Source organism: Mesoplodon mirus, assembly GCF_964341445.2.
Source record: "Mesoplodon mirus genome assembly, chromosome: 2".
Taxonomy (NCBI): domain Eukaryota; kingdom Metazoa; phylum Chordata; class Mammalia; order Artiodactyla; family Ziphiidae; genus Mesoplodon; species Mesoplodon mirus.
Genome location: NC_138977.1, coordinates 116,721,523 through 116,734,779, shown reverse-complemented (window position 1 = coordinate 116,734,779; position 13,257 = coordinate 116,721,523). Strand labels below are relative to the sequence as shown.

Here is a 13,257-nt window from a genome sequence, read left to right as displayed (position 1 = left end):
ATTTTTTAAGTGGCCCTTCCATGCCATAGATATTACACCTGATGGTTATGTGTACACTATGTGTATTTAGACATTAATTTTGCCAACAAGTGAAACATGCATAATTTTACTTTTTAAAAAATTTACATTGATACAAATATCACTGCATTTGGCTTTATGATATTTTAAACTGTGAATAGTCAACAAATGGATTTGGAAACTATTACATTTTGGGTGATATTTAAATTAACACACTGAATCACATCATGTCATTTTGCAAAAGCATAAGATGAACATATGCAATGATGAAAATAGCAAAGCTCATTTTAATGCAACATTTTAAATTAGTCAGGAGACAGCTGCTACCTGACCAAAAGAGAAAAATGAACAGATGCTCTGCAAGTAAAAGGTCTGAAGAGTTGGCAAATAAAGAGTTGGTAAATGACTAGAACACTTTCATATGTGTGTCTTAAAGGCAATGTTCTTGATAGAACTCTAAAAATATTTCAGTTTAGTATTCAGTGACATTTTAAAATCATCTTGAAAAACTAGCAGAAATGTTTTTATTCATTCTGAATATCCAATGAAACACATGATTTTTCTAGACACTGAAGTTGTTTCTAATATCTCATTTTAACATCCTCTGAACAATCATTTATCAGCTGCAGTTCCTGGGACTAGAAAAGGTGTTACTGGAGACATACACACACAAAGTCTTGTTTTCAGCTCTCAGAAAACTGATTTAAGGAATCAAATCTATTAAACACAAATCCTAAGAAAATAATAAAATGTTAAAATGTGTAAAAATAAAATTTTCAATGAAGTTTCAAGAAGAGTTCTGAGTGGACTAAAAAAAGGAAGGAAAGCTTTGAAGGTGGTACCACCTGATGTGAGTACATGCCTAAATGGACAGAACGGGCATATAGACAGACAGAGGGGAGGAGAGACAGAGTGGTGTGCTGAGTGAACACCATGAATAAAGCAGCTTGTCAGTAGGACTACAGGGATGTGAAGAGGTTATAAGAGAAAAGATGGGACTATCTTGAAAAAAAGGGGGAGCCACAGAGTAGAGAATTAACCAGACTCAAGTTGTAACAGAAGAGAAGCTTGGGGCTTTAAAAACCACACAGAATGTTTTAAAAAATCAGGCAGATTACAAACGGAACACAGCTTGTAGGAAGCTGTAAAAAGGCATGAGAAGAGCTCTCTATACTGCGGCGGAACGATCGCTAGGATACACTGTTAGTTGAAGAAAGTAGAGTGAGAAGGATGTGTATGGTTCACTATCTTTCTCTGTATCAAGAAGTGAGGGAGAGGGCTTCCCTGGTGGCGCAGTGGTTGAGAGTCCGCCTGCCGATGCAGGGGACACGGGTTCGTGCCCCGGTCTGGGAAGATCCCACATGCCGCGGAGCGGCTGGGCCCGTGAGCCATGGCCGCTGAGCCTGCATGTCCGGAGCCTGTGCTCCGCAACGGGAGAGGCCACACAGTGAGAGGCCCGCATAGCACAAAAAAAAAAAAAAAAAAAAAAAAAAGAAGTGAGGGAGATAATATATACGTGTGTGTGTGTGTGTCACAGATTTGCTTATATGTCCAAAAGAAATAAAAAAAACAGGTAAGGATGGTTACCTACAGGGAAAGGGAAAGAACAAGGGATGGGTATAGAGATAAAAGCTAGAACCTCTTCGAATGTGCTGTTTCACAATTTTGATTTTGGAACCAGGCAGACATTTTATGTAATTAAAAACAAAATTAAACAAATAAATACCCAGTGGAATCTCTAAAAACAGAAAGCAAACTGAAGGAAACAAAAAAGAACCTAACTAGTTACTTGATACCAAGTTGGTGGCATAACCAAATAGAGAAAATTATTTTAAATGCTTTTACGATACACTGTTTTCGTGGTACACCCATAATGGTATCCTAAGGACAGAAGAACCACCAAGAAATCTTAAACTGCATTCAGTAGGTTTGTTATAAGTGATAATGTTGTCATCTTATTTTGAAAATGTTTTATAGATAGATAAAGCAAATAAGTAATTATGGTAATGTCATCAGGAATTAAGCTTATCTAATAAAAAGAAATATAAACATAAAATCCAAGAAAATCATGAATTCATGATTTATTTTTCTTCCTAAAAAAATACACAATTCTTAGCTTTGTTCACTAAAAAGGCTGAGAAGAAATGACAACCCAATAGAAATAAACGTACCTAGTCCCTAGCTTTATAGTCTCTAAATACTATTATCTCATTAAAAGGAAATAGGGGCTTCTTGGGGGAAGAGTTTGGTTCCAGGACCAGGAAAGGAAATGTACAAGATGAGCCTGGGACATTCTTCTGCTCCAAAATGGAAGGAAGTTAATCATATTAACTTGTTAAAAATTAAAAAGGCCATGTTAAAAGGATAAAACAACTTGAAACTACAGAGGTGTTAATCTGAACATCAAACAGAAAAATAACTGCAAAGGTGTGAAACTACTTACTAAATTTATAAAAAAGTACCTGAGTTCATGACAAGACCTCAAAAATAAAAACAAATTCAAAAATTAAAGGTTGGGGCTTCCCTGGTGGCGCAGTGGTTGAGAGTCTGCCTGCCGATGCAGGGGACACGGGTTCGTGCCCTGGTCCGGGAGGCTCCCACATGCCGCAGAGCGGCTGGGCCCGTGAGCCATGGCTGCTGAGCCTGCGCGTCCGGAGCCCGTGCTCCGCAACGGGAAAGGCTACAACAGTGAAAGGCCCGCATACCGCAAAAAAATAAAAAAAAATTAAAAAAAAAAATTGAAGGTTGCCAGGGCACCAACTTATTATTCTAAAAACAAACAGAGAAAGAAGCAAGCTTTACCTTGCCTTTCCTACACAGACTATATTTCAGGGTAGCCAAATAGCTGATAAGGGAATATTCTTCCCAATAGAAGAATCAGAGCTAACAGATGCTGGTAGAATGAGAAACGTAGAGAAATCACTATTTTGCAGCTCCTAATCAAAAAATGGATCCTGGCAGCTGTATGGCTGCTAAAACTATTAGGTTAAAGACTGAGGATGGGGCTACCTTGGTGGCGCAGTGGTTGAGAATCTGCCTGCCAATGCAGGGGACACGGGTTCAAGTCCTGGTCTGGGAAGATCCCACATGCTGCAGAGCAACTAGGCCCGTGAGCCACAAATACTGAGCCTGTGCGCCTGGAGCCTGTGCCCCGCAACAACACAGGCCACGACAGTGAAAGGCCCGCGCACCGTGATGAAGAGTGGCCCCTGCTTGCCGCAACCAGTGAAAGCCCTCGCACAGAAACGAAGACCCAACACAGCAAATAAATAAATAGATAGATAGGTAAATAAATAAATAAATAAATAAGACTGAGGATGAACTTCATAACGGATGAATCAGGCTGCTACCATCTCAAAGAGCAGAGCAACCAGACATTCTCTGTCTCCTGCCATGATGTAATGGAAAACGCAAAGCACTCCTACTAAAGTATTCTTTTAAAAAACCAAGCACAAAGGCAAATATGAAATCAAGAACTGGAATCTAGTCAAGCCTCTAGATCTAGAGCCACAAGGATGCAATCGGCCAAATCCAGAATGTGGGAAATTCTACAGAACAAATGACCCAGTGTCACCAACAAATACACGACAAAAAAAAAAAAAAAAAAAAAAAAAAGTTTGGGGAGGATAATTGCCAGGATTAAAAAGATGTAGCACACATCAAACAAATGCAGTGTAAGGGCCTTGTTTGGGTCCAGAATAAAGAGAACTATTTTAAAAAATATAAGAAAATTGGGAAAATTTAAACACTGGGTATTAGATGATAATAAGGTATTATTGTCACAATCACAGAGAGTGATAAGCTAAAACAAAGTCCTATCAGTCTGAGATACATACTGAAGTATTTACAGGTAAAATGAATTGATATCTGACATTTGTTTCAAAGTACTACAAAGAAAAATTAAAGCTGCATAATGTCATGTGGGGTTCTTTTTCTGATTTCTCCCAACTTTTAGGTATGCTTTAATGTTGCCATAATAAACCTTAAAAAATTATCAGATAGAGTTTTTTTGGTCTTGAGGTGGAGGGGAGGTTATTCTAGTGATTCAAGCATAAGGGGTGAAAGTGTAAACTAGGATGGGTGGGCAGACTATAGAGAAAGGCAGGACTAGACAAATAACTGGCCTTGGTAATAAAATGGATTCAAGAAAGAAGAAAGTCAACTGTAGTTCCAATGTTTCAAGCCAAATGTAGTAAGGGTACCACCAACAGAAATGGAGCGGTAGAGATGGGAGGCTGGTAGGAGAGGACTGGGAACATCAGGGCTGGATTCAGAGGGACGGCAGCTTTGCTAAGTATAAAGCAGTGAAAGAACATCTCTTTGAATTCTCCATAGACGGAAACTATGGGCTAGGTATGCTTCTGCCTTGGGAAGGGAAGACAATGCCCTTAGTGCACCTGAGAGAGACTCAATACTAGAAAGAGCACCTACAAGTATCACTTCAAATCTCTAGCCTTTTGGTTCTTAGTATGATAAATCTGAGTTTCCCAGGGATATAAAAGGGATACCTGTCCTTTCTTAAATATCATCTAATACTTTATTTATAGGGGTATAATTTACATTCAATAAAGCATATAGACATTAAGTGTTCATTTCTACGAGTTCTGACAACTGCATACGCCCATGTAACCACCACGCAAACTAAGATACAGCACACTTTTATCACCCCAGGCAGTTTCCTTATGCCCCTTTCCAATCAACTCCCCTTCTCACTGCCCCTCTCCTTACAGAGACAACTACTGCTTGAATTCTATGACCATATCTTAATTTTGCCTGTTCTTGGGCTTCATATGAATAGAATCACAGAATGTCTACTCTTTTGTGCTTGGCTGTCCCTTTCACTGACACAATGATTTTGAGCTTCAACCATATTGGTGGGTGTATCAGTAGTCTGTTCCTTTTTATTGCTTGTATAGTAGTCTATTGTATAAATATATTACAACTTAGTTACACATTCTCCCACTGACAGACACTTGGGTTATTTCCGGTTTTTGGCTATTAGTAAAAAGGCTGCCATGGATATTCTTCTACTAGTCTTTTTATGGACATATGTTTTAATTTCTCTTAGGTAAATACCTAAAAATGGAATTTCAGGGTCACAGGTTAAGGGTATGTTTAATTTTATAAGAAACTGCTGAACAGCTGTCTAGAATGGTTGTACCATTTAAATTCTCCATCAATCGCTAGTTAAGTGATAGAATTTATAGACTTTAAAAATCTTTAAGTATTTTGATTTTATCATTCCAGATGATCAACAAATATTTTTTGTTTTAACTTACTGTAAATATTTTTGAAATATGTTATTGTACTGTTGTTTGAGCTATTCACTATAGATGTTTCATGGATAATATAATGCTTAAAAAAGTCTCCAAACAGTTCTTAAAGAAAACACTTCAAGATTTAGTAACAAACTACAAAGGGTCTTATAAGAACTCAGATACAGAACTTCTTAAACCCTGGAAAAGGAAGTGGGGAATAAACAGAGAGGTCAAATTGACTCTGGTAAAGAGCATCTGAAGAAAGACCTCAGAAAATATTTATTTGGTAAGAAAAGTAATTTATGGTGTTTGGCATGAAAATACAGTTTAATTTCAGTTCTTGTTTTGTACAGTTTTATATTTGACCAATAGTTTTTACTTACGAAGTACTACGGTACTTACTTGCAGGGATGGGCTAAGACAGTCTCGTAGTATTTCCTGATGATTTGGTTCACGAACTATTTCAAAAATTTGCTTTCTCTCTTGTGAAGGGTGGGCTGGTGACAAAATATGCACGAGCAGTCTCCCAAGCTGCATTCGGAAGGTTTCCTTACAAGACCATAAGATTTTAGCCCACTGCTGTCTGGAACCACTGGCTTTACTTGAACTCTTAAATTAAAACAGGAATGAATTAGGATCAAACTTCTTAAGCAATAATATCCTAACCTCAACACAGTCCTAAAAATCACAGAACATGTTTTACTCTAGAATTTTTAAACAGTTTAATTAGAAAGACATATACATCCATACAAATGGGGTTTAAAAGAGATGGATGTACACCAATGTTTACAGCAGCATTGTTCAAAATAGCCAAAAGGTAGAAACAATCCAAATACCCACTGATGGATGAATGGATAAACAAAATGTGGTATATACACAGAATGGAATACTGTTCAGCCTTAAAAAGGAAGTTCTGATACATGCTTCAGTATGAATGAACTTAAAAACATTTTACTAAAATGAATCATGAAATAAGCCACATATAAAAAGGACAAATATTATATTAAATATTGTATGATAACTTATATGAGGTATCTAGAAAGTCAAAGTCGAGGTATCTAGAAAGTCAAAGTCATAGAGACAAAGTAGAATAGCGGTTTATCGGGGCTGGGGGAGGGGCTAATGGGGAGTTACTATTTCATGGGTACAGAGTTTCAGTTTGGGATAATGGAGAAAGTTCTGGGGATGGATAGTGGTAATGGTTGCACAACAGTGTGAATGGACTTAAGGTCACTGATATGTACACTTAAATAGAAAAATTTATGTTATGTATATTTTACCACAATTTTTTTTTTTTTTTTTCTTTTTGCGGTATGCGGGCCTCTCACTGTTGTGGCCTCTCCCGTTGCGGAGCACAGGCTCCGGATGCGCAGGCCCAGCGGCCATGGCTCACGGGCCCAGCCGGTCCGCGGCATATGGGATCCTCCCAGACCGGGGCACGAACCCGTATCCCCTGCATCGGCAGGCGGACTCTCAACCACTGCGCCACCAGGGAGGCCCCTTTACCACAATTTTAAAAAGGAGAGACAAAGAAGTTAAAGTCCTAAGCTGCTTTTAAAAATTACCTAGGGCTTGGAAATTTTAAAAGGAAAAAAAAAAAGAATCATCAAAGAACAGTGGTAGATAAGCCTACATTGATTTTGCAATATAAAAGAGAAAGGATTCATAATAAAGCCCTGAATTAGTACTAAAACATTGAGTATAATTGTCACAAATTAAGAATTTCATGTAAATTGACCATCAATATCCCCTAACAAATAACCAAATAAGTTGTTTCGATTGTGGTCCCACTAAGGTTAACCCAATCCTGATCAAATATCCTGCATCTGGTTTAAAAACTGGAATCAGTACATTTTAGAGTTTATTCTGAGTTTGGGAAATGGCTCTCCAATTACTCCTAGTCCTAAGGGCTCTGTGTGAATGATTCAGTTCTAAGTGGAACCTGCAGACAAAAAAATCTAGTTTAGATTTAGAGATTGGCAGAATCATGATTTATGAGTTCTGCTAGAATTAGATTAGCCTTTGGTATCTATGGAGTGTACTGACCAATCTGTTCCCTATGGTCAACTGTAAGTGGCCCACAGAACCCTAAGTGAGCTGATGATAAATGGAGCCTGATGCTTGTCAGTATTCTCTGTATCACTTTGAAGGTGTTGGATATGCTTAAGGTAACATCTACACTTCATAATTATTAATAATAATAATAATTCTAGAGTAGGTAGCTATAAACAAAGTCCATTAAAAACAGGTTATTAGTTTAAACCTCATAGTAATCATCAAATTCCTACTCTTTTCTGATGCTGATCTTATTTACAAAATTACAACATTAGAAAATGGTTGTTGGGTTACAGACTTAAAAACAATGCTGCATGGGGCTTCCCTGGTGGCGCAGTGGTTGAGAGTCCGCCTGCCGATGCAGGGGACACGGGTTCGTGCCCCGGTCCGGGAGGATCCCACATGCCACGGAGCGGCTGAGCCCGTGAGCCATGGCTGCTGAGCGTCCGGAGCCTGTGCTCCGCAACGGGAGAGGCCACAACAGTGAGAGGCCCGCGTACCGCAAAAAAACCCCAAAAAAACAAACAAAAAAAACAATGCTGCATGAAGTGAGTCCTTTTCGAAAGAGTAAATTAGCACTACATTTTACTCTGTTATTAACATTCAAGTTGTCTGAGTTTCAGAAAATGCTGTGAAAGTGTAGGAATATGATTTTGAAAACATATAATACAGACACATAAAACCCCTGATCCTTTTCTGTGAATGAACATTTCCCATGTAATTAATTTACTTACAGTAGATACTTTGAAGCCTTCTACCAGATATGTGAACATTTCTTTCTGAAATGGATTGAAAGCAGAAGGCTGTTCATGATAAATATTTTCTTCAGAAATTTCAGTCTGGGAAACTGAGGTCTTGCTTTGAGGTGCATTTTCTGGAGTACTCAAAATGTCAATAATGTCTGGATTAAACTCTTTGAATTAAAAGAAGAATAAAAAATTAGTCAAATCAAGTCCAAAAATTAGTCAAATTTGAATTAGTCTAATCACTAGCCATTACAAATGATAATGATGCTGGCAAAAATATTCTATGTAATTTCTGATTCCGTTGTCACAATATAAATGTGTAGTAGGGGCATTAGATGTAGAAAATACAAAATACTAGAGAAAACGAATTCACCTAAAACAATGTAGAAATTTAAACATACATAAGTCACGCAGTTCTAAATTAAAGGTTTATTTTACTAATGAAGATTAAACTGAAAAATTATTAAAGTCATAAAGGTTCTTGTACAAATTAAACATAAAGACCATGTGATATCTACATTAGACAGATGTGCACACCTGTTTCACTGGACATGCTATCCCATCAAATGCCATGCATGTGATAAAAATGGTTCAATTTCAGTTTACCCTGGAGGCTGGTTGCCCCAAACATAAATTAGAAAAGTTAAAAAAAAAAAAACCTTGCGTATCACTTGAATGTTTTTTAGAATTCTGACTTATCTATAGTGTTTTTGAGTATATTTCTTTGCATAGCTTTTTAGTGGTTGCTGTAGGTTTAAAGTTTATACATAAATATATAAATAATTTAGCCCCTATAGAAACGCACATTGAAATCACAAGGCTATACCCCTATATTACCTATCAGAATGGCTGAAATTAAAAACAGTGAAACTCCTAATGCTGGTAAAGACGTGAAGAAAACTGGATCACTCACACATTGCTGGTAGGAATATAAAATTATACTGCCACTCTAGAAAAGTTTGGCAGTTTCTTAACAAGAACAAAACACACATCTACCATACAACCTAGAAACTGCACTCTTGGACATTTATCCCAGAAAAGGAAAACCCCACGTTCACACAAAAACTTTTACATAAATGTTTATAGCAGCTAGCTTTATTTGTAATAACCCCAAACTGAAAAACACCCAGATCAACTTTCAACAGGTAAATGACTAAACTGTGACATCTATGCTATGGACTATTACTCACCAAAACCAAAAAAGGAACAAACTATTGATACATGCAACAACCAGGATGACTCTACAGAGAATTATGCTGAGTGAAAAAAGCCAATCCTACACAAGGCTGCATACTGTATGATTCCATTTATTTAGCATTCTTGAAATGATGAAAATATAGAAATGGAGAACAGATTGATAGTTGCCAGGGATTGAGGAAGGGATGCGGGTGGCAGGAAGATGGGTGTGGTGCTAAAAGGCAACATATAGATTCTTGTGGTGACGGAAATGTTCTTTTTCTTGACTGTATCGATGTCAATATCCTGGTACTGATACTGGACTATAGTTTTGCAAGATTCATTGGGGGAAACTGGGCAAAGGGTACACAGGATTTCTGTAATATTTCCTAATAACTGCAAGTGAACCTACGATTATCTCAAAGAAAAGTTTAAAAAATATATTGGAGGTGCTGTACTATTTTAAACTTCAATGGTCAGTCTAGGCCAGCATTTAACATATTAAAAAGTGGAATTTTATTCAAGGCTATTAGTTCCAAATGAGAGATTCTTTTACTAGTGTGGATGCTAACAATGAAAGTATAATGCTGTTAAAAAATGTGAAACCTAGTCAGTTCTCTCTTAAATTATTTTCCTTTTAGTTCAATATCTGAGTAAGAACATATTTATTCTCTAGTCCTACCTTGATAAATAATCCTGTTAACTGCTAAAATGGTGAGCCGCTGCAGTCTCTGTGCGAGTTCTGTTTCGGTTGCCTGGACAGGATTCTCCTGGCTCATTCTCTGTTGCATCATCATATGAAGTTCATCACTTGCTACTGAACGCATTTTCATCAGAAGAGAGTCAGTTTGAGCAAGGGGAAATTTTCGAGGACCTTCAAGTATATAAATGAAAACGTCAAATGCCAGAGTTAACAAGGACCAAAGAAACTATTTCTGCTATAATTTTTGATTATCAGACCATGAAAAGAACCTTATTTAATTCAAAGGTAATTTATACGAAGGAAAGAGAGTGATTAAGAGAATGTATGTTTTCCCTCTTTGAAGAAGTGCAACAGTACCTCTGATGTCAAAGTCCTAAACAAGAATGTTGAAGCTTGTGACATAGCTTAGTAGGGTGGATATCATTTGGCAAAATTTTAGTCCTCTGAAAAACTCGAACTGTTAGAAGAGTGTGTGTGTGTGTCTGTGTGTGTACATATATATACACACATACAGTTCAGAATGCGTTGACAAAATATTTTCAAATACTGTTTCACTTCCTTGTATTCCAAAATAATCAATAGATTTTTAAAGCACATCACATTTTAGCATGAACATTACTATTTCTGGGTAATTAACATTGTTGAATTTTATAAATTAGTTTTGAAAAGTATATATAATGACATAGTAGAAATCAGCCAAATAAAGTGAAGAGCCCAGATATTAAAGTGATTTGGAACATATGTATCATGTGGGATTCAATCCTCAAAAGCATTTCCCAAGAAATGTTTCCTCGGGTTAAAGAGGCAGGAATGGGGTTCCTGCATCGTTACTGCACCTGCTCTGAAAGGCACCACACAAGGAGCGGATCCAGGAGAAAAGGAGGGACCTGAGTCTTGATTTAATGGACTGAAGGAGAAGGGCATCGGAAGTTGACCACAGGAACAAAAATGACGTCTTGGTAGGTGAGGAATAATGAAATCCTTCATTGGAATTGAACCTTTTTTAAAATTATGAAAGCATATATATCAAAGTCCACAAATAGCCTCTATACACATTACTTACAACAGGTTTTAATGACTCATCCTGCAAGATATGTAAATATTTTAATAGCATTTTAGATTGTCCAGTATTTTAGGTAATCAGTATTTTTTATCAGTTAATACATTTTGGTAGGTGGAGACAAAAATGAAGCAAATAAAAAGAAGAAAAATTCATATCTGGGATATATTCAAGAATAATATTATCAGATGATGTCCTTAGTTTTAAGCAGATTCTTCCAAATGTCTACATCTCTGACAGCTTTCATGCTGTATAAGCAGCTGATAATCACAATTCAGAGATACAGCAATACACCAAATAAGGAAATGTTAAGTCTTCTTCTGTTCTATGTACTTGAAAAAGTGGGAGGGTATCCCAGCAGTCAGGCTGTGAAGCTGCACTGAGCTGGTGTGGCCTCACATACTCTGCTTTCTAAGCCTCAGGTTCCTCATATGTAAGATGTGGATTAGAAAGTAAAATAGAGCCTACCTCACAGGTAGATATTTGTCACTATCTGACACTATACTAAATATATTTATTTACAGCCTTATTGACCATTTTCTCCAGTAAAATATAAGTTCCATGAGACCAGATGAAATCATAACTAATACATGGCTGATGCTCAATAAATATTTGATGGCTGAATGAATGGATAAAGGGGTTTGTTCTGTGGATTAAATAAAATAATGTACGTGAAACACAATGCCTGTCTCATACAAAGAATTAAAATAGTTGGTATTGTTATTAATGGTTGAAATATAAAGGAAATTCATTGGTAGGTGAATTATATCAATAACACGATATATATATATATACACACACACACACACACACACACACACACATATATGTTTATTTATGACAGTTTAAATGTATGTGTAGCTCTTTAAATAATACCCTAACACTTACTTCTTCCTTTGTGTATTAAGATGATGTGTAAAGTTTTTATATTGATAAGCAGACAAGGGAAAAAATACTTATGTAAGCATGTACATTGCTATCCTGTTATAATAGGAAAAACAAACAAGTAAAAAAAAAAAAAACCTTTGTTTATTGATAACGGTTAGGGAAGAAGGTTAGGAAGAAGATCATGCCAAATCTAACAGATTATTAGGCATTCATTAAATATAAGAATATTTATATTTTATGTAAAAGTATACTATATTGAGTAGAAATATAAATCAGTTTACAAACAGAAGATTGAGTGATACTAAATAGTGATGGTACTATTCAAGCAGAATTCTCTCTCTCTCTCTTATACATATCTATGTATATAAAAAAAAAGACACAGACACTAAGGAATCGGCGCGTTGTTCACTGGGTGGTAGGGAACCATCGGAGCTGTTGAGCAGAATGGTACTGTAAGAAGGCTGTAAGAAGATGAAGCTGGCAATAAAATATTACCTAATGCCTCCAAGAGTATGAGAACTCACAATCTAGATGTGGCAAAAGTGCTGCTGAAGAAACGCTGGTCCCAGGCCATGGATATCCTGGGATTCACAGCCTGAGTGAAGCTGTCTGCCATCAAAAATTGTGGTGTGTGGCCACAAGAGGAGGTGTCCCTACAAGGCCTGCGGGAGGTGCAGGGGGTGGCGGCTATGGGGTGGGAGACGCCAGCCGTCTCAGCAGTTTTCAGTAAACGCTAAACAAGTCTATCCAGGAAAAAAACATCCCTCCAAACATCTGTCACTAATGAGAACAGCCTGTATGAAATCTTTGAAGGAACAGTTCATGATCTAAATGATGGAAATATAAATCCCTCTTAGTCACTTTAGTATCATGAACAAATGGACTTAGGTGAGTTTTGTTTTGTTTTGTTTTGTTTTTGCCGTACGCGGGCCTCTCACTGTCGTGGCCTCTTCCGTTGCCGAGCACAGGCTCCGGACGCGCAGGCTCAGCGGCCATGGCTCACGGGCCCAGCCGCTCCGCGGCATGTGGGATCTTCCCGGACTGGGGCACGAACCCGTGTCCCCTGCATCGACAGGCAGACTCTCAACCACTGCGCCACCAGGGAAGCCCTTAGGTGAGTTTTTAATAACCACATTGCTGAGAAGCAGAGGCGCTTCAGCACTGTGTATGTTTTGCACTGACAGTGTACAAGGCCAACACACTTTTGACAATAATTTTTGACTAATACTCAACAAATAAAACACAGGCTTTGCCAAATACATGTGTAAAACAACGTGGAAGGAAATACAAAGCAACAGCTTAACACATATAAAGTGGAGTTTTATAAACTGGATTCACAATGACAGAATTTAA

The 13,257-nt window shown here is 37.4% G+C and overlaps 1 protein-coding gene across 6 annotated transcripts in view; it reads right to left on the bottom strand.

Annotated features, from left to right (window-relative positions):
- Positions 1 to 13,257, bottom strand: part of LYST (lysosomal trafficking regulator) — a 197,721-nt gene that overhangs the window by 68,593 nt on the left and 115,871 nt on the right. For 4 of the 6 annotated variants that reach the window (XM_082640698.1, XM_082640696.1, XM_082640699.1 and 1 more), the window contains 4 exons: positions 10,793 to 10,954; positions 9,936 to 10,127; positions 8,066 to 8,244; positions 5,679 to 5,885 (listed from right to left, as the gene is read on the bottom strand). In XM_082640698.1, the coding sequence (XP_082496824.1) occupies positions 5,679 to 5,885; positions 8,066 to 8,244; positions 9,936 to 10,127; positions 10,793 to 10,954 (740 nt within the window). The remainder of the gene's footprint in view (positions 1 to 5,678; positions 5,886 to 8,065; positions 8,245 to 9,935; positions 10,128 to 10,792; positions 10,955 to 13,257) is intronic. The other 2 variants (XM_082640700.1, XM_082640701.1) reach the window with 1 other exon arrangement.